The 22,139-nt window shown below is 44.2% G+C and overlaps 1 protein-coding gene across 3 annotated transcripts in view; it reads left to right on the forward strand.

The window, feature by feature from the left end:
• The window catches only part of LOC139532771 (uncharacterized), a 33,025-nt gene that overhangs the window by 6,419 nt on the left and 4,467 nt on the right, over window positions 1-22,139 (forward strand). For 2 of the 3 annotated variants that reach the window (XM_071330789.1, XM_071330788.1), the window contains exons 4-7: window positions 9,674-9,831; window positions 10,586-10,803; window positions 13,546-13,683; window positions 13,928-14,067. In XM_071330789.1, the coding sequence (XP_071186890.1) occupies window positions 9,674-9,831; window positions 10,586-10,803; window positions 13,546-13,683; window positions 13,928-14,067 (654 nt within the window). The remainder of the gene's footprint in view (window positions 1-9,673; window positions 9,832-10,585; window positions 10,804-13,545; window positions 13,684-13,927; window positions 14,068-22,139) is intronic. The other variant, XM_071330790.1, reaches the window with a different exon arrangement.

Genomic DNA, 22,139 nt, shown 5'->3' on the forward strand with positions numbered 1-22,139 from the left:
AACGTTCGCCGTCCTCCTCGGCGCCATCTTATATTTTGCGAGAGAAAAGATAATTTGCCCTTATTAAACTTAAAAAACAAATGTTTGGCTATTTTCTGGAAAATGTGCCAGATGTTTAGACTACAAACCATTATAAATGGCCTATTTGCGAGATTGACTTGTCATTTCAATCAGCGTAGGCTAGGCCTACTGACTAAAATCCAGGTTTATGATTGTGATTCAAGTTTGCCATGGTTTGGTTAGCTAGATGCAGGTAGCCTAAAGCCCCTGATAGGCCTACATCTCATTTCAGACAGCCTACAGTAGCCTCGACAAGATGTAACATGAACGATTTAGCAGCTTGCTTTGTTCAAATTTACAGACTAATTCATTCGACATGAATATCGAGGCGATTTCAAGGTAATAAGTGCTTCCGTTGCCGAATAGGCTACTGAGGATGGGGTCGTAATTTCAATCACTGAACCAAATGTGAACAATAGGCCTATGCTTGTCAACAGCCAGTGTTTTCATTTATTTACCTGAAGTCTAATCTGACTGACTGTTACCTTCAATCTAATCAATTCCAACAAACAGCTGATTGGCAATTGCGTTAGCACTGGGACCATGATCACAATTGATAACATCCAATTTCATTAACTAAACATGGCCATTCATACTTGTATAATAACATAAGGCTACAACAACAATACACTGAAGTTATAATATAGCCTATTTATTTAATCCAGTGGTGTAAAAATAATTAAAAGTATTAAGTCGTTTTTTTAGGATATCTGTACTTTACTATTTATATTTTTGACAACTTTTACTTCACTACATTCCTTTAAAAAAGTAGGTACTTTTACACCATATATTTTCCCTGACAAAAGTACTCGTTACATTTTAAAAAATTGTCCAATTCAGCACTTACAGTTGAAGTCAGAAGTTTACATACACTTAGGTTGGAGTCATTAAAACTTGTTTTTCAACCACTCCACAAATTTCTTGTGAACAAACTATAGTTTTGGCAAGTTGGTTAGGACATCTACTTTGTGCATGACACAAGTAATTTTTCCAACAATTGTTTACAGACAGATTATTTCACTCATAATTCACTGTATCACAATTCCAGTGGGTCAGAAGTTTACATACACTAAGTTGACTGCCTTTAAACAGCTTGGAAAATTCCAGAAAATTATGTCATGGCTTTAGTAGCTTCTGATAGGCTAATTGACATCATTTGAGTCAATTGGAGGTGTACCTGTGGATCTATTTCAAGGCCTACCTTCAAACTCAGTGCCTCTTTGCTTGACATCATGGGAAAATCAAAAGAAATCAGCCAAGACCTCAGAAAAAGAATTGTAGACCTCCACAAGTCTGGTTCATCCTTGGGAACAATTTCCAAACGCCTGAAGGTACCACGTTCATCTGTACAAACAGTAAAACGCAAGTATAAACACCATGGGACCACGCAGCCGTCATACTGCTCAGGAAGGAGACGCCTTCGGTCTCTTAGAGATTAATGTACTTTGGTGCAAATCAATCCCAGAACAACAGCAAAGGACCTTGTGCAGATGCTGGAGGAAACGGGTACAAAAGTGTCTATATCCACAGTAAAATGAGTCCTATATCGACATAACCTGAAAGGCCGCTCAGCAAGGAAGAAGCCACTGCTCCAAAACCGCCATAAAAAAGCCAGACTACGGTTTGCAACTGCACATGTGGACAAAGATCGTACTTTTTGGAGAAATGTCCTCTGGTCTGATAACAAAAATATAACTATTTGGCTATAATGACCATCGTTATGTTTGGAGGAAAAAGGGGGATGCTTGCAAGCTGAAGAACACCATCCCAACCGTGAAGCATGGGGGTGGCAGCATCATGTTGTGGGGGTGCTTTGCTGCAGGAGGGACAGGTGCATTTCCCAAAATAGATGGCATCATGAGGCAGGAAATGTATGTGGATATATTGAAGCAACATCAAGACATCAGTCAGGAAGTTAAAGCTTGGTCGCAAATGGTTCTTCCAAATGGACAATGACCCCAAGCATACTTCCAAAGTTGTGGCAAAATGGCTTAAGGACAACAAAGTCAAGGTATTGGAGTGGCCATCACAAAGCCCTGACCTCAATCCCATAGAAAATGTGTAGGCAGAACTGGAAAAGCATGTGCGAGCAAGGAGGCCTACAAACCTGACTCAGTTACACCAGCTCTGTCAGGAGGAATGGGCCAAAATTCACCCAACTTATTGTGGAAGGCTACGTGAAACGTTTGACCCAAGTTAAACAATTTAAAGGCATTGCTACCAAATACTAATTGAGTGTATGTAAACTTCTGACCCACTGGGAATGTGATGAAAGAAATAAAAGCTGAAATGCATAATTCTATCTCCTATTATTCCACATTCTTAAAATAAAGTGGTGATCCTAACTGACCTAAGACAGAGAATCTTTACTGGGATTTTCAGGAATTGTGAAACTGAGTTTGTCTCGCTCGTCAAAATGAATGGACCAAGGCGCAGCGTGAGTTGAGTTCCACATAATTGTAATTAAAGTGAAACTTAAAAAAAAAACAATAAACAAACAACGAACGTGAAGTACAGAGAGTACTAGGCACTAACTGAAACAATATCCCACAAAGCAGGTGGGAACAATGAACCACTTAAGTATGATCCCCACTTAGAGACAACGATAAACAGCCTCCTCTAATTGGGATCCATACTAATACACCAACATAGAAAAACAAATACTAGAAAACCCCCCTAGTCACACCCTGACCTCAAACACCATAGAGAACCCCGAGGGCTCTCTATGGTCAGGGCGTGACAGTTTAAATATACTTGGCTAAGGTGTATGTGAACTTCCGACTTCAACTGTATCAAGAGAACATCCCTGGTCATCCCTAATGCCTCTAATCTGGCAGACTCACTAAACACACATGCTTAATTTCTAAATGCTATCTGAGTGTTGGAGATAGCCCCTGGCTATCCATAAATAAAAACGAATTGATTTGCAATGGCTCCAGTGATATTGTCATTTCAATGAATTTATTGTATGAAATGGTAGGCTACAGTAGCCTGCATAGAAATCACTATACTAATTGTTGGCCAACAGATGCAAATGTATCATTCTCCACATTTTAATGTAATTTTCATTGAACTTTTCCCCATAACAGAAGCAGCCGAGGGAGTTCCTTAACTTCCATTTCAAATTTCCACTCTTCGCTTCATACAGTATGTTTTTCCATAAGCAAAGTCCTCATTAGAATGCAGTTTAAACCACCTCTGAGCGAATGTATCTAATGCGTTCTAGAGCGCCTAAAGTCGTGTTTCTGTGCTTTGTCGCCTTATTTCTTTATGTGCATCAGTTCTAGCGTGTTAATATGTTTTATGGGGAAAGTGTTAGAAATACTGTAGGTGTCTCCATACTGTAGGTGTCTCCATACTGTAGGTGTCTCCATACTGTAGGTGTCTCCATACTGTAGGTGTCTCCATACTGTAGGTGTCTCCATACTGTAGGTGTCTCCATACCTCCATACTGTAGGTGTCTCCATACTGTAGGTGTCTCCATACTGTAGGTGTCTCCATACTGTAGGTGTCTCCATACTGTAGGTGTCTCCATACTGTAGGTGTCTCCATACTGTAGGTGTCTCCATACCTCCATACTGTAGGTGTCTCCATACTGTAGGTGTCTCCATACTGTAGGTGTCTCCATACTGTAGGTGTCTCCATACTGTAGGTGTCTCCATACCTCCATACTGTAGGTGTCTCCATACTGTAGGTGTCTCCATACTGTAGGTGTCTCCATACTGTAGGTGTCTCCATACTGTAGGTGTCTCCATACTGTAGGTGTCTCCATACTGTAGGTGTCTCCATACTGTAGGTGTCTCCATACCTCCATACTGTAGGTGTCTCCATAATGTAGGTGTCTCCATACTGTAGGTGTCTCCATACTGTAGGTGTCACCATACTGTAGGTGTCTCCATACCTCCATACTGTAGGTGTCTCCATACTGTAGGTGTCTCCATACCTCCATACTGTAGGTGTCTCCATACTGTAGGTGTCTCCATACTGTAGGTGTCTCCATACCTCCATACTGTAGGTGTCTCCATACTGTAGGTGTCTCCATACCTCCATACTGTAGGTGTCTCCATACCTCCATACTGTAGGTGTCTCCATACTGTAGGTGTCTCCATACTGTAGGTGTCTCCATACTGTAGGTGTCTCCATACTGTAGGTGTCACCATACTGTAGGTGTCTCCATACCTCCATACTGTAGGTGTCTCCATACTGTACGTGTCTCCATACTGTAGGTGTCTCCATACTGTAGGTGTCTCCATACTGTAGGTGTCTCCATACTGTAGGTGTCTCCATACTGTAGGTGTCTCCATACTGTAGGTGTCTCCATACCTCCATACTGTAGGTGTCTCCATACTGTAGGTGTCTCCATACTGTAGGTGTCTCCATACTGTAGGTGTCTCCATACTGTAGGTGTCTCCATACTGTAGGTGTCTCCATACTGTAGGTGTCTCCATACCTCCATACTGTAGGTGTCTCCATACTGTAGGTGTCTCCATACTGTAGGTGTCTCCATACTGTAGGTGTCTCCATACTGTAGGTGTCTCCATACTGTAGGTGTCTCCATACCTCCATACTGTAGGTGTCTCCATACTGTAGGTGTCTCCATACTGTAGGTGTCTCCATACTGTAGGTGTCTCCATACTGTAGGTGTCTCCATACCTCCATACTGTAGGTGTCTCCATACTGTAGGTGTCTCCATACTGTAGGTGTCTCCATACTGTAGGTGTCTCCATACTGTAGGTGTCTCCATACTGTAGGTGTCTCCATACCTCCATACTGTAGGTGTCTCCATACTGTAGGTGTCTCCATAATGTAGGTGTCTCCATACTGTAGGTGTCTCCATACTGTAGGTGTCTCCATACTGTAGGTGTCTCCATACCTCCATACTGTAGGTGTCTCCATACTGTAGGTGTCTCCATACTGTAGGTGTCTCCATACTGTAGGTGTCTCCATACTGTAGGTGTCTCCATACTGTAGGTGTCTCCATACCTCCATACTGTAGGTGTCTCCATACTGTAGGTGTCTCCATACTGTAGGTGTCTCCATACTGTAGGTGTCTCCATACCTCCATACTGTAGGTGTCTCCATACTGTAGGTGTCTCCATACTGTAGGTGTCTCCATAATGTAGGTGTCTCCATAATGACACTAAATAGCCCACCTACAACTGGAAAAAAGGTGTCACAACGTGCTGCTCCGGCTCCTCTCACTCCCCCTCTCACTCACATGACTCACTCACTCCTCCACTCACTCCCCCACCACTCACTCACTCCTCCACTCACTCCCCCACCACTCACTCACTCACTCACTCCTCCACTCACTCCCCCACCACTCACTCACTCACTCCTCCACTCACTCCCCCACCACTCACTCACTCACTCCTCCACTCACTCCCCCACCACTCACTCACTCACTCCTCCACTCACTCCCCCACCACTCACTCACTCACTCCTCCACTCACTCCCCCACCACTCACTCACTCACTCCCCTACTCACTCCCCCACCACTCACTCACTCACTCCCCTACTCACTCCCCCACCACTCACTCACTCACTCCTCCACTCACTCCCCCACCACTCACTCACTCACTCTTCCACTCACTCCCCCACCACTCACTCACTCACTCCCCCACTCACTCACTCACTCACTCCCCCACTCACTCCTCCACTCACTCCCCCACCACTCACTCACTCACTCACTCCCCCACCACTCACTCACTCACTCCCCTACTCACTCCCCCACCACTCACTCACTCCTCCACTCACTCACTCCTCCACTCACTCCTCCACTCACTCCCCCACCACTCACTCACTCACTCCTCCACTCACTCCCCCACCACTCACTCACTCACTCCCCTACTCACTCCCCCACCACTCACTCACTCACTCCTCCACTCACTCACTCCTCCACTCACTCCTCCACTCACTCCCCCACCACTCACTCACTCCTCCACTCACTCCCCCACCACTCACTCACTCACTCCTCCACTCACTCCTCCACCACTCACTCACTCACTCCCCTACTCACTCCCCCACCACTCACTCACTCACTCCTCCACTCACTCCCCCACCACTCACTCACTCACTCCTCCACTCACTCCCCCACCACTCACTCACTCACTCCCCCACTCACTCACCCACTCACTCACTCACTCACTCCTCCACTCACTCCTCCACTCACTCCTCCACTCCTCCTCCACTCCCCTACTCACTCCTCCACCACTCACTCACTCAATTTCAATGTTAAGGGCTTTATTGGCATAGGATACATATTGCTAACATTGCTAAAGCAAGTGAAGTAGATAATAAACAATAACAAATGAACAGTAAACATTACACTCGCAGAAGTTCCAAAAGAATATAGACATTACAGATGTCATATTATGTCTATATACAGTGATGTAACGATGTGCAAATAGTTAAAATAGTCTCCTTTACTCACTCAGCAACAGTCTGCCTCACTGCCTGATAGTCAGCAGCAGCAGGTCACAGTAAAATATATTTTTTAAGAAATGTAAAAGTAGCTCAAAAACCTGCGACAAATACATTTTACCCGCGATATTGTTTTCAACATAGCCCAATTTAGAAGGAAAACCGCGGACATAGCAACCATGCTGCTGGTAGAGGGCGGCTTGCTCATTGTCATAGCAACCATGCTGCTGGTAGAGGGCGGCTTGCTCATTGTCATAGCAACCATGCTGCTGGTAGAGGGCGGCTTGCTCATTGTCATAGCAACCATGCTGCTGGTAGAGGGCGGATTGATCATTTTCATAGCAACCATGCTGCTGGTAGAGGGCGGATTGATCATTTTCATAGCAATGGCTTGATGTGACTGAGGTGTAACCTATGAATAAGATATTTACCAGAAGTGACCAAAATTGATGTTTTGTTTTGAGTCACCGTTTGAACCCATTCATCTGAATATTAGTCAGAGAGAGAGATAGAGACGGGGGAATTCTGTCAGTGTCACGTTCCTGACCTGTTTTCTGTTGTTTTTGTATGTGTATGATGGTCAGGGCGTGAGTTTTGGGTGGGCAGTCTATGTTTTCTGTTTCTATGTTGGTTTTGGGTTGCCTGGTATGGCTCTTAATTAGAGGCAGGTGTTTTGCGTTTTCCTCTAATTGAGAGTCATATTTAGGTAGGGTGTTCTCACTGTTTGTTGGTGGGTGATTGTCTCCTGTTTCGTCCATGTCTGTACCATACGGGACTGTTTGGCTGTTCGTTCGTTTTGATGTAGTCTGTTCCTGTCCGTGAGTTCTACGTTTAGTTATGTAAGTTCATGTTCAGGTTTCGTCTACGTCGTTTTCTTGTTTTGTAATTTTGTAAGTGTTTTGTTTTCGTGTTGCCGTCGTATTCAAATAAAGAGATGGCTTATTTCCCTACTGCTGCGTATTGGTCCACTGATCCTTCTCTCCTCTCCTCATCTGAGGAGGAGGAGGACAACAGCCCTTACAGTCAGACCTGGGCCCTGACAGTCAGACCTGGGCCCTGACAGTCAGACCTGGGCCCTGACAGTCAGACCTGGGCCCTTACAGTCAGACCTGGGCCCTGACAGTCAGACCTGGGCCCTGACAGTCAGACCTGGGCCCTTACAGTCAGACCTGGGCCCTGACAGTCAGACCTGGGCCCTTACAGTCAGACCTGGGCCCTGACAGTCAGACCTGGGCCCTGACAGTCAGACCTGGGCCCTGACAGTCAGACCTGGGCCCTGACAGTCAGACCTGGGCCCTGACAGTCAGACCTGGGCCCTGACAGTCAGACCTGGGCCCTGACAGTCAGACCTGGGCCCTGACAGTCAGACCTGGGCCCTGACAGTCAGACCTGGGCCCTGACAGTCAGACCTGGGCCCTGACAGTCAGACCTGGGCCCTGACAGTCAGACCTGGGCCCTGACAGTAGATCTGGGCCCTGACAGTCAGACCTGGGCCCTGACAGTCAGACCTGGGCCCTGACAGTCAGACCTGGGCCCTGACAGTCAGACCTGGGCCCTGACGGTCAGACCTGGGCCCTGACAATAGACCTGGGCCCTGACAGTCAGACCTGGGCCCTGACAGTCAGACCTGGGCCCTGACAGTCAGACCTGGGCCCTGACAGTCAGACCTGGGCCCTGACAGTCAGACCTGGGCCCTGACAGTCAGACCTGGGCCCTGACAGTCAGACCTGGGCCCTGACAGTCAGACCTGGGCCCTGACAGTCAGACCTGGGCCCTGACAGTCAGACCTGGGCCCTGACAGTAGATCTCAGTAAGACAAAAATAATGGTGTTCCAAAAGATGTTCAGTTGCCAGGACAACAAACACAAATTCCATCTAGACACTGTTGCCCTAGAGCACATAAAAACTATACATACCTCGGCCTAACATCAGGACCACAGGTAACTTCCACAAAGCTGTGAACAATCTGAGAGACAAGGCAAAGAACATGTGCCATCAAAAGGAACATAAAATTCGGCATACCAATTAGCATCTGGCTAAAAATACTTGAATCAGTTATAGAACACATTACCCGCTCACCAACCAAGAATTCACAAAATGTGACAAACACAAAATTCAGACTCTGCATGCTTAATTCTGCAAACCTATCACCATATAATGCATGCAGAGCAGAATTTGGCTGATACCCGCTAATAATCAAAATCCAGAAAAGAGCAGTTACAAGGAAACAAATCAATCACCTACAGAGAGATGAACCTGGAGAAGAGTCCCCTAAGCAAGCTGGTCCTGGGGCTCTGTTCACAAACAGAAACACACCCTACAGAGCCCCAGGACAGCAACACAATTAGACCTAGCCAAATAATGAGAAAACAAAAAGATAATTACTTGATACATTGGAAAGAATTTACAAAAAAACAGAGCAAACTAGAATGCTATTTGGCCCTAAACAGAGAGTACACAGTGGCAGAATACCTGACAACTGTGACTGACCCAAACTTAAGGAAAGGTTTGACTATGTACAGACTCAGTGAGCATAGCCATGCTATTGAGAAAGGCCGCGGTAGACAGACCTGGCTCTCAAGAGAAGACAGGCTGTGTGCACACTGCCCACAAAATGAGGTGGAAACTGAGCTGCACTTCCTAACCTCCTGCCAAATGTATGACCATATTAGAGACACACATTTCCCTCAGATTACACAGAACCACAAAGATTTCGAAAACGAATCCAATTTTGATAAACTCCCATATCTACTGGGTGAAATACCACAGTGTGACATCACAGCAGCAAGATTTGTGACCTGTTGCCACAAGAAAAGGGCAACCAGTGAAGAACAAACACCATTGTAAATACAACCCATATTCATGCTGATTGATTTTCCATTTTGTACTTTAACTATTTGCACGTCATTATAACACTGTATATAGACATAATATGACTTTTGTAATGTCTTTATTCTTTTGGAACTTTTGTGAGTAATGTTTACTGTTCATTTTTTTAATTGTTTATTTAAATTTGATCTATTTCACTTGCTTTGGCAATGTAAACATATGTTTCCCATGCTAATAAAGCCCCTTAAATTGACAGCGATGATGCCATTGTTTATGGTACAGTTTTCTTCACCTCCAGGTAGAAAGAGGAATGTCATCAGTGTTGTTATTCAGATAGTCTGTTCTCCTCCCATCTCTCTAGACTGTCCACCAAGCCAGCAGGGCTCCTCCACCAGAGACATGCCCAGAGGAGGCTGAGGCCAGGGCTCTCCACCCGTTCTCCAAGGAGACCACCATGCTCAGCTTCAGCCTGGAGATGAGACGAGAGGACGACCTGGACGACCTGGATGACCTGGAGAGGTGGGCTGAATCAATCAGTTAACCAACCACTCAATCACTCAGTCAGTTAACCAATCAGTCAATCACTCAATCAGTCAGTCAATCATCCATGAACTGTTTTTGTACATAGTCCCCACATTTTAGGGGAGCAAAGTATTGGGACAAATTTACTTAACTTTTTACTATTTTAATACATATTTAAATATTTGGTCCCATATTCCTAGCACGTAATGACTACATGAAGCTTGTGACTCTACAAATTTGTTGGATGCATTTGCTGTTTGTTTTGGTTGTTTTTTAGATAATTTTGTGCCCAATAGAAATGAATAGTAAATAATACATTAGCTGTATTAATGCTGACAGTCTGCAATTTAACCTCACAGTCATTGTATCATTTCAAATCCAAAGTGCTTGAGTACAGAGTCAAACTACCCCAAAAATATGTCACAGTCCAATATTTTTGGAGCTCACTGTATATTCCTGGAACGTGTGTTGACACGCATATTATATTTAGTGTATAATGTATTTTAATGTTTCCCAAACACGGGCACATTTAGTTTTTTGCCCTAGCACTACACAGCTGATTCAAATAACCAACTCATCATTAAGCTTTGATGATTTGAATCAGCTTTGTAGTGCTGGGGTAAAAACCAAAGCATTCACCCAGGGGGGCCCCCGGGACCGAGTTTGGGAAACCCTGTTTTAATGGACCATTGGCTTCACACGAATCTCCATAAAAATGTATAATAATGTCATGTATCGTCCCTATATAAAGTGACTCCTATCGCCCCATGGAAGACCTCACAGAAGAGGATGTCAACAAAGCTGATGGTGAGGTTGACGATCTGTTCCTGGTTGCCATGACAAACACCAGAATCTCCGTGGTGAGGGGGCGTGGCTGCGGTGACGGGAGCTCTTGTCACAACTGTGGCAAGTCGGATTGTAACTTCAACGAGGTTGTCATGGTTGCAGAGTCCAGCAAAGTCACCTTGGGTAAGATTTAATATTATTATGTATTTTTAAGCAGTGGGGGCAGTTCCCAGCCCACTTGTATTTTTTGACTTGCTTTTAATTGATAGGACAGTGAGTAGAGGGGACAGGAGAAGATTGTGTTCAATAGATAGTGGGATGGTTTCGTACCTAGGCAGACACGATACATGAGCACTGGGGGGTGGCAGCATATAACCACAAGCTACAACACAGCAGGCCAGCCTTCATTTTCATTTAACCAGGGTGTACCCTGGCAATGTTCTGGTGCTTACTCCTAAAGAACACGTCTGGTTGGTAAGTAGGCTATTCCTTTTATTAATGGTATCAGTACTGCCAGTGCTGCTGTAGCATTTTATTCTGCTGTTCTAACTGGTTTTTATCTGGCATTTAACAACACATTGTATGGTGACAACAGATACTTTCTGATACTACTTACTCAACTCGACCTGGTTCCAAATCGTGGGCAATAGCGGTGCTTGTAGAAACAATCTTATTTACATTTTTATATTTTATTACTGTATAATTACAATTGATTTAACTCTTAACTAGTTCCAAATCGTGACTAGTGGTGCTTATAGAATCTACATTTTTATATTTTATTACTGTATAATTACAATTGATTTAACTCTAACTAGTTCCAAATCGTGACTAGTGGTGCTTATAGAATCTATCATATTTTATTTTCACATTTATTACTGTGAATTAACCATTTCATCACATAATTTCTGAGTAAATACAGGTTAATTTGTAATGTAAAATACACTTCCCTCATTACCATCCCTATCTCCCATGGCCATTCCGACAGAGAAGTGAAACCCTGGTCATGAATACCATATCACAATCACCATGTCCACATATTTATAAACCTGACTTGATCCTTTCCACATCTCCTCCACATAGTAAAAAACTAGACATTATAATTTCTTATCTCCTCCACATAGTAAAAAACTAGACATTATCATTTCTTATCTACTCCACATAGTAATAAACTAGACTGGTTCCTTTCCACATCTCCTCCACATAGTAATAAACTAGACTGGATCCTTTACACAGTAATAAACTAGACTGGATCCTTTACACAGTAATAAACTAGACTGGATCCTTTACACAGTAATAAACTAGACTGGATCCTTTACACAGTAATAAACTAGACTGGATCCTTTCCACATCTCCTATACATAGTTATAAACTAGACTGGATCCTTTACACAGTAATAAACTAGACTGGATCCTTTACACAGTAATAAACTAGACTGGATCCTTTCCACATCTCCTTTACATAGTTGTAAACTAGACTTTATCATTTCCATATTTCCTCCACATAGTAATAAACTAGACTGGATCCTTTCCACATCTCTATATAGTTATAAACTAGACTGGATCCTTTCCACATCTCTATATAGTTATAAACTAGACTGGATCCGTTCCACATCTCCTCCACATAGTAATAAACTAGACTGGATCCTTTCCACATCTCCTCCACATTGTTATAAACTAGACTGGATCCTTTCCACATCTCTATATAGTGATAAACTAGACTGGATCCTTTCCACATCTCTATATAGTTATAAACTAGACTGGATCCTTTCCACATCTCCCTCACATAGTTATGATCTAGACTGGATCCTTTCCACATCTCCTCCACACAGTAATAAACTAGACTGGATCCCTTCCACATCTCCTCCACACAGTAATAAACTAGACTGGATCCTTTCCACATCTCTATATAGTTATAAACTAGACTGGATCCTTTCCACATCTCCTCCACATAGTAATAAACTAGACTGGATCCTTTCCACATCTCTATATAGTTATAAACTAGACTGGATCCTTTCCACATCTCTATATAGTTATAAACTAGACTGGATCCGTTCCACATCTCCTCCACATAGTAATAAACTAGACTGGATCCTTTCCACATCTCCTCCACATTGTTATAAACTAGACTGGATCCTTTCCACATCTCTATATAGTGATAAACTAGACTGGATCCTTTCCACATCTCTATATAGTTATAAACTAGACTGGATCCTTTCCACATCTCCCTCACATAACTATGATCTAGACTGGATCCTTTCCACATCTCCTCCACACAGTAATAAACTAGACTGGATCCCTTCCACATCTCCTCCACACAGTAATAAACTAGACTGGATCCTTTCCACATCTCTATATAGGTATAAACTAGACTGGATCCTTTCCACATCTCCTCCACATAGTAATAAACTAGACTGGATCCTTTCCACATCTCTATATAGCTATAAACTAGACTGGATCCTTTCCACATCTCCTCCACATAGTAATAAACTAGACTGGATCCTTTCCACATCTCTATATAGTTATAAACTAGACTGGATCCTTTCCACATCTCTATATAGTAATAAACTAGACTGGATCCTTTCCACATCTCCTCCACATAGTAATAAACTAGACTGGATTCTTTCCACATCTCTACATAGTTATAAACTAGACTGGATCCTTTCCACATCTCTATATAGTTATAAACTAGACTGGATCCTTTCCACATCTCTATATAGCTATAAACTAGACTGGATCCTTTCCACATCTCCTCCACTCTTAGCACCATGGGATTATTTCACTTGTGTAGCTTCACCAATGCTCTGCCATGGGTCCCAAACAATGACATCATCCAAACGAAGAGCTTGTTGAGGTGTGTTTCCTCCTCTTCTTCATTGTATTTTCTGATGACCATGTGGTCTGTTTGTTTCTCTCTTTTTGTGTTCAGTGTCACGAGGAATGGGCAACTTGGAAAAAGTAAAACAGTTGGACAACATCTTTATTGAAAACTATTTATACCACATGTACCTTCGGCGTAAACTTACACGTAAGATGTGGAGTATTCCTAGTTTGTCAGCAACTCCAGGTTTGTTATAGAATAATGTGTTTTTGTATTATGCCGTCGATTTTCTTATTCTTTTATCGTGATAAAAAATATACAACTGTGTTTATTAAACGTTGCAATGGCAATTATTGTACAAATATTAACTTGATGATGGACAGTCTAAACTGTCTAGACTACAGACTGCGAACGCTAACTTTATCCCAATGTTTTTTGTTACTATGGTAATAACTGATTATTGATTTGTTTTTGGATTGATTTATTCCAGAGAAGATCACCATCTATCACTACAAGTCTGACTGTGTGGACGGAGAGTTTCGGGGGGTCCCTGTGGTCCTCAACTTCACCAGCTCTAACTGTTTCCTCAAGTGTGTTAAGGACGGAGAGAGAGTCTCTCTCTGTGTTGAGGTGAGCACATACCCTTCTGCTTTCTGCTGCTAAGACTAATGTTAGCAAGGTCCTGACAAACGAAACTACAAAATGAGAGTATCAAGTTGGGTTCTCTTATTATATTTATTGCAGCGCATCAAGGAGAGAGCGTCTGCGCCAAAACAGTACAATAGTACTTCCCTAAAGAGAAGATATTTCTACAGATACACAAATAACTCCTCACAAGGTCACAGATGAGCATACACTGACTATACTAAACATTAGGAACACCTTTCTAATACTGAGTTGCACCCCCAGTCCCCCCTTTTGCCCTCAGAACAGCCTCAATTTGTCGGGGCATGGACTCTACAAGGTGTCAAAAGCGGGGTTATGTGGTTCAAGGCCCTCTAATAGATATTGGGGTCAGGTGGTTCAAGGCCCTCTAATAGACATTGGGGTTTAGGTGGTTCATGGCCCTCTAATAGACATTGGGGTCAGGTGGTTCATGGCCCTCTAATAGACATTGGGGTGAGGTGGTTCATGGCCCTCATAGACATTGGGGTTAGGGGGTTCAAGGCCCTCTAATAGACATTGGGGTGAGGTGGTTCATGGCCCTCATAGACATTGGGGTTAGGGGGTTCAAGGCCCTCTAATAGACATTGGGGTCAGGTGGTTCATGGCCCTCTAATAGATATTGGGGTTAGGTGGTTCAAGGCCCTCTAATAGACATTGGGGTCAGGTGGTTCAAGGCCCTCTAATAGACATTGGGGTTAGGGGGTTCAAGGCCCTCTAATAGACATTGGGGTTAGGGGGTTCAAGGCCCTCTAATAGACATTGGGGTTAGGGGGTTCAAGGCCCTCTAATAGACATTGGGGTCAGGTGGTTCAAGGCCCTCTAATAGACATTGGGGTTAGGGGGTTCAAGGCCCTCTAATAGACATTGGGGTTAGGGGGTTCAAGGCCCTCTAATAGATATTGGGGTTAGGGGGTTCAATGCCCTCTAATAGATATTGGGGATAGGTGGTTCAAGGCCCTCTAATAGACATTGGGGTTAGGGGGTTCAAGGCCCTCTAATAGACATTGGGGTTAGGTGGTTCAACGCCCTCATAGACATTGGGGTTTAGGTGGTTCAAGGCCCTCTAATAGACATTGGGGTCAGGTGGTTCAAGGCCCTCTAATAGACATTGGGTTTAGGTGGTTCAAGGCCCTCTAATAGACATTGGGGTTAGGTGGTTCAAGGCCCTCTAATAGATATTAGGGTTAGGTGGTTCAAGGCCCTCTAATAGATATTGGGGTTAGGTGGTTCAAGGCCCTCTAATAGACATTGGGGTCAGGTGGTTCAAGGCCCTCTAATAGACATTGGGGTTAGGGGGTTCAAGGCCCTCTAATAGATATTGGGGTTTAGGTGGTTCAAGGCCCTCTAATAGATATTGGGGTCAGGTGGTTCAAGGCCCTCTAATAGATATTGGGGTCAGGTGGTTCAAAGCCCTCTAATAGACATTATGGTGTTTCAGGCGAACTATAGTCCTCTGGCTCCTTATTGTAGTGGTACAAGGGACCGAGACGTCACTCCCTACATCGTCAAAGGGGTCACTTTTACCAGCATTTTCACAATCAGTAGTGACATCATCACACCTGCCCTCTGAACCGCCAGGCACTAGGCAGCACAGACATCGGGTCATAACCCATATGAAAGGTACGGAGCACAACTACAGTCAGTTTACAGGCATTCACCAGCAGTGAGTCATTCCAGGACCAGATTGTGTCCCACATACAGTATTGTTGTTTACCAGAGGTCACAGTTTGTTCACCAATCACCCTTTCACTGCTAAAGGAACCAATTGCAGCTTTCACCTTGACATTTCCAGAGGAATGTATAATGGAGATAGCCTTCAACCGGGTGGTATGGGCACGGCAGACTCAGTCAATTCATGCAACTCAGCGAGTTCTTTAAGGATAGTGGAAATATACACAACAGGTATGTTTGCTGTTAGTGACTGGGTATGTCCAGTTGTTCTAGGGAACAACGGGGTGGCAGGTAGCCTAGTGGTTAGAGTGGAGGGACGGCAGGTAGCCTAGTGGTTAGAGTGGAGGGACGGCAGGTAGCCTAGTGGTTAGCGCGTTGGGCCAGTAACCTAAAGGTTGCAAGATCGAATCCCTGAGCTCACAAGGTAAAAATCTGTCGTTCTGCCCCTGAACAAGGCAGTTAACCCCCTGTTCCTAGGCCGTCATTGTAAATAAGAATTTGTTCTTAACTGACTTGCCTAGTTAAATAAAGGTTAACTAAAAAATGTGGCGTCGTTGGGAAAAGATAACTTCAACACAGTAATCAATAGGGACTTTCCATGTCTGTGTTCGTTACCAGCTGAGGGGCTCTCCCATGTCCAGGATGCAGCTGACATTAGTTCCTTCATGGGAAACAGCTGGTGGTTTGAAATAGAACAGTAGATGTTAGACAGTGTGGTATAGAATCTGGTCATGAGTAGCGTTGCTGAAAGGTACAGGAGTGATTACAGTCAAGCCCTCAACTTGCATTGCCCGCCCCTGTGACCACTTCCCCGGGAGTCCATCTCCAATAGGAACTTCTCCCACAGACAGTGGAGGCTGCTGAGGGGAGAACGGCTCACAACAATGGCTGGAACGGAGCGAACAGAATGGCATCAAACACCTGAAACCATGTGTTTTTTTTAAATACATTTTTTATTTATTTAACCTTTATTTAACTAGGCAAGTCAGTTAAGGACACATTCTTATTTACAATGACAGTTACAAAGCCTACCCTGGTCAGTAACGACATGGGAATTGAACCGAATGGAGATGGAGCACGTGTCGCAGGACAAGTAGTCTTCCTAGAGACCTTTGGCACTCGTGGGCTCATTATTATGTAAGAGTGAGTGAATAAAGGCGGTCTTGCTCTCGACCAGCAGTGAGAAGGGGAAGTGGGGGCCTGCGTTTAGTTTCACGCCACCACATCGTTATCTAGACTGTGTGGACCAATCACTGTGAAATGGTTAGTGAGATTCCAATTAGAGGAAGAAATGTCATTAAAATGGGCTGTCCTCCAGTGACTACAATCATCTGAGAAGTTACCGCCCCAGGCTAGCCAAGGATGATTCTGGATAAAGGGGGTGGTATAATTAAGCAGTAAGGTACAAGGAGGTGTGGTATATGGCCAATATACCACGGCTAAGGGCTGTTCTTAGGCACGACGCATCGCGGAATGCTGGTTGGCTGACCGCCGTAGTATATCAGACCGTATACCACGGGTTTGACAAAAGGTTTAAAATTACAAAATTACTTTAGTAACCAGTTTATAATAAAAATAAGGCACCTCAGGGTTTGTTGGAGATAGACAATATACCACGGCTAATGACTATCCAGGCACTCCGCGAATCGTCGTGCTAAGAACAGCCTTTAGCCGTGGTATATTGGCCATATACCCCCCCCCCCCCATCAGCATTCAGGGCTGGAACCACCCAGTTTTATAATTGTCCGTGTCATAGGTGGTAACAGAGCACGATCACATGCAGCGTCACAACTGAAGAGGATAGGGGTGTTAACAGTTTTAGCATACCACGTTTTTACCACATCTGTCAGTGTTACCATGTGGCACTATCATCCCACAGACCCTGAGCGGTCTCCGTCTGATTGATGAGGCGGGAAGACTTATGCTCAAAGGTCAAGTTGGCAGTCACCCCCCCGATCAGCAAATGGCAAAGGAGTGCCTTTCCATTCTGACAAGAGTGTAACTCCATCCTACATCAAACTCACAGGAGAAAGACGAGTCCTCTGTTTGGTTATCAATCACACATCAAACTCACAGGAGAAAGACGAGTCCTCTGTTTGGTTATCAATCACACATCAAACTCACAGGAGAAAGACGAGTCCTCTGTTTGGTTATCAATCACACATCAAACTCACAGGAGAAAGACGAGTCCTCTGTTTGGTTATCAATCACACATCAAACTCACAGGAGAAAGACGAGTCCTCTGTTTGGTTATCAATCACACATCAAACTCACAGGAGAAAGACGAGTCCTCTGTTTGGTTATCAATCACACATCAAACTCACAGGAGAAAGACGAGTCCTCTGTTTGGTTATCAATCACACATCAAACTCACAGGAGAAAGACGAGTCCTCTGTTTGGTTATCAATCACACATCAAACTCACAGGAGAAAGACGAGTCCTCTGTTTGGTTATCAATCACACATCAAACTCACAGGAGAAAGACGAGTCCTCTGTTTGGTTATCAATCACACATCAAACTCACAGGAGAAAGACGAGTCCTCTGTTTGGTTATCAATCACACATCAAACTCACAGGAGAAAGACGAGTCCTCTGTTTGGTTATCAATCACACATCAAACTCACAGGAGAAAGACGAGTTCTCTGTTTGGTTATCAATCACACATCAAACTCACAGGAGAAAGACGAGTTCTCTGTTTGGTTATCAATCACACATCAAACTCACAGGAGAAAGACGAGTCCTCTGTTTGGTTATCAATCACACATCAAACTCACAGGAGAAAGACGAGTCCTCTGTTTGGTTATCAATCACACATCAAACTCACAGGAGAAAGACGAGTCCTCTGTTTGGTTATCAATCACACATCAAACTCACAGGAGAAAGACGAGTCCTCTGTTTGGTTATCAATCACACATCAAACTCACAGGAGAAAGACGAGTTCTCTGTTTGGTTATCAATCACACATCAAACTCACAGGAGAAAGACGAGTCCTCTGTTTGGTTATCAATCACACATCAAACTCACAGGAGAAAGACGAGTCCTCTGTTTGGTTATCAATCACACATCAAACTCACAGGAGAAAGACGAGTCCTCTGTTTGGTTATCAATCACACATCAAACTCACAGGAGAAAGACGAGTCCTCTGTTTGGTTATCAATCACACATCAAACTCACAGGAGAAAGACGAGTCCTCTGTTTGGTTATCAATCACACATCAAACTCACAGGAGAAAGACGAGTTCTCTGTTTGGTTATCAATCACACATCAAACTCACAGGAGAAAGACGAGTCCTCTGTTTGGTTATCAATCACACATCAAACTCACAGGAGAAAGACGAGTCCTCTGTTTGGTTATCAATCACACATCAAACTCACAGGAGAAAGACGAGTCCTCTGTTTGGTTATCAATCACACATCAAACTCACAGGAGAAAGACGAGTCCTCTGTTTGGTTATCAATCACACATCAAACTCACAGGAGAAAGACGAGTTCTCTGTTTGGTTATCAATCACACATCAAACTCACAGGAGAAAGACGAGTCCTCTGTTTGGTTATCAATCACACATCAAACTCACAGGAGAAAGACGAGTTCATCTGTTTGGTTATCAATCACACATCAAACTCACAGGAGAAAGACGAGTCCTCTGTTTGGTTATCAATCACACATCAAACTCACAGGAGACAGTTCATCTGTTTATCAGTCATAAATTCTGGGCCCTGGTCACTTTCCAGGTGCTCAGGAATATAGTCTCTCATCACTCCCCATCTGGGAATATAGTCTCTCATCACTCCCCATCTGGGAATATAGTCTCTCATCACTCCCCATCTGGGAATATAGTCTCTCATCACTCCCCATCTGGGAATATAGTCTCTCATCACTCCCCATCTGGGAATATAGTCTCTCATCACTCCCCATCTGGGAATATAGTCTCTCATCACTCCCCATCTGGGAATATAGTCTCTCATCACTCCCCATCTGGGAATATAGTCTCTCATCACTCCCCATCTGGGAATATAGTCTCTCATCACTCCCCATCTGGGAATATAGTCTCTCATCACTCCCCATCTGGGAATATAGTCTCTCATCACTCCCCATCTGGGAATATAGTCTCTCATCACTCCCCATCTGGGAATATAGTCTCTCATCACTCCCCATCTGGGAATATAGTCTCTCATCACTCCCCATCTGGGAATATAGTCTCTCATCACTCCCCATCTGGGAATATAGTCTCTCATCACTCCCCATCTGGGAATATAGTCTCTCATCACTCCCCATCTGGGAATATAGTCTCTCATCACTCCCCATCTGGGAATATAGTCTCTCATCACTCCCCATCTGGGAATATAGTCTCTCATCACTCCCCATCTGGGAATATAGTCTCTCATCACTCCCCATCTGGGAATATAGTCTCTCATCACTCCCCATCTGGGAATATAGTCTCTCATCACTCCCCATCTGGGAATATAGTCTCTCATCACTCCCCATCTGGGAATATAGTCTCTCATCACTCCCCATCTGGGAATATAGTCTCTCATCACTCCCCATCTGGGAATATAGTCTCTCATCACTCCCCATCTGGGAATATAGTCTCTCATCACTCCCCATCTGGGAATATAGTCTCTCATCACTCCCCATCTGGGAATATAGTCTCTCATCACTCCCCATCTGGGAATATAGTCTCTCATCACTCCCCATCTGGGAATATAGTCTCTCATCACTCCCCATCTGGGAATATAGTCTCTCATCACTCCCCATCTGGGAATATAGTCTCTCATCACTCCCCATCTGGGAATATAGTCTCTCATCACTCCCCATCTGGGAATATAGTCTCTCATCACTCCCCATCTGGGAATATAGTCTCTCATCACTCCCCATCTGGGAATATAGTCTCTCATCACTCCCCATCTGGGAATATAGTCTCTCATCACTCCCCATCTGGGAATATAGTCTCTCATCACTCCCCATCTGGGAATATAGTCTCTCATCACTCCCCATCTGGGAATATAGTCTCTCATCACTCCCCATCTGGGAATATAGTCTCTCATCACTCCCCATCTGGGAATATAGTCTCTCATCACTCCCCATCTGGGAATATAGTCTCTCATCACTCCCCATCTGGGAATATAGTCTCTCATCACTCCCCATCTGGGAATATAGTCTCTCATCACTCCCCATCTGGGAATATAGTCTCTCATCACTCCCCATCTGGGAATATAGTCTCTCATCACTCCCCATCTGGGAATATAGTCTCTCATCACTCCCCATCTGGGAATATAGTCTCTCATCACTCCCCATCTGGGAATATAGTCTCTCATCACTCCCCATCTGGGAATATAGTCTCTCATCACTCCCCATCTGGGAATATAGTCTCTCATCACTCCCCATCTGGGAATATAGTCTCTCATCACTCCCCATCTGGGAATATAGTCTCTCATCACTCCCCATCTGGGAATATAGTCTCTCATCACTCCCCATCTGGGAATATAGTCTCTCATCACTCCCCATCTGGGAATATAGTCTCTCATCACTCCCCATCTGGGAATATAGTCTCTCATCACTCCCCATCTGGGAATATAGTCTCTCATCACTCCCCATCTGGGAATATAGTCTCTCATCACTCCCCATCTGGGAATATAGTCTCTCATCACTCCCCATCTGGGAATATAGTCTCTCATCACTCCCCATCTGGGAATATAGTCTCTCATCACTCCCCATCTGGGAATATAGTCTCTCATCACTCCCCATCTGGGAATATAGTCTCTCATCACTCCCCATCTGGGAATATAGTCTCTCATCACTCCCCATCTGGGAATATAGTCTCTCATCACTCCCCATCTGGGAATATAGTCTCTCATCACTCCCCATCTGGGAATATAGTCTCTCATCACTCCCCATCTGGGAATATAGTCTCTCATCACTCCCCATCTGGGAATATAGTCTCTCATCACTCCCCATCTGGGAATATAGTCTCTCATCACTCCCCATCTGGGAATATAGTCTCTCATCACTCCCCATCTGGGAATATAGTCTCTCATCACTCCCCATCTGGGAATATAGTCTCTCATCACTCCCCATCTGGGAATATAGTCTCTCATCACTCCCCATCTGGGAATATAGTCTCTCATCACTCCCCATCTGTGAATATAGTCTCTCATCACTCCCCATCTGGGAATATAGTCTCTCAACACTCCCCATCTGGGAATATAGTCTCTCATCACTCCCCATCTGGGAATATAGTCTCTCATCACTCCCCACCTGGGAATATAGTCTCTCATCACTCCCCACCTGGGAATATAGTCTCTCATCACTCCCCATCTGGGAATATAGTCTCTCATCACTCCCCATCTGGGAATATAGTCTCTCAT

The sequence above is a fragment of the Salvelinus alpinus genome, chromosome 10 (genome assembly GCF_045679555.1).
Source record: "Salvelinus alpinus chromosome 10, SLU_Salpinus.1, whole genome shotgun sequence".
In the NCBI taxonomy this organism is placed as follows: Eukaryota; Metazoa; Chordata; class Actinopteri; order Salmoniformes; family Salmonidae; genus Salvelinus; species Salvelinus alpinus.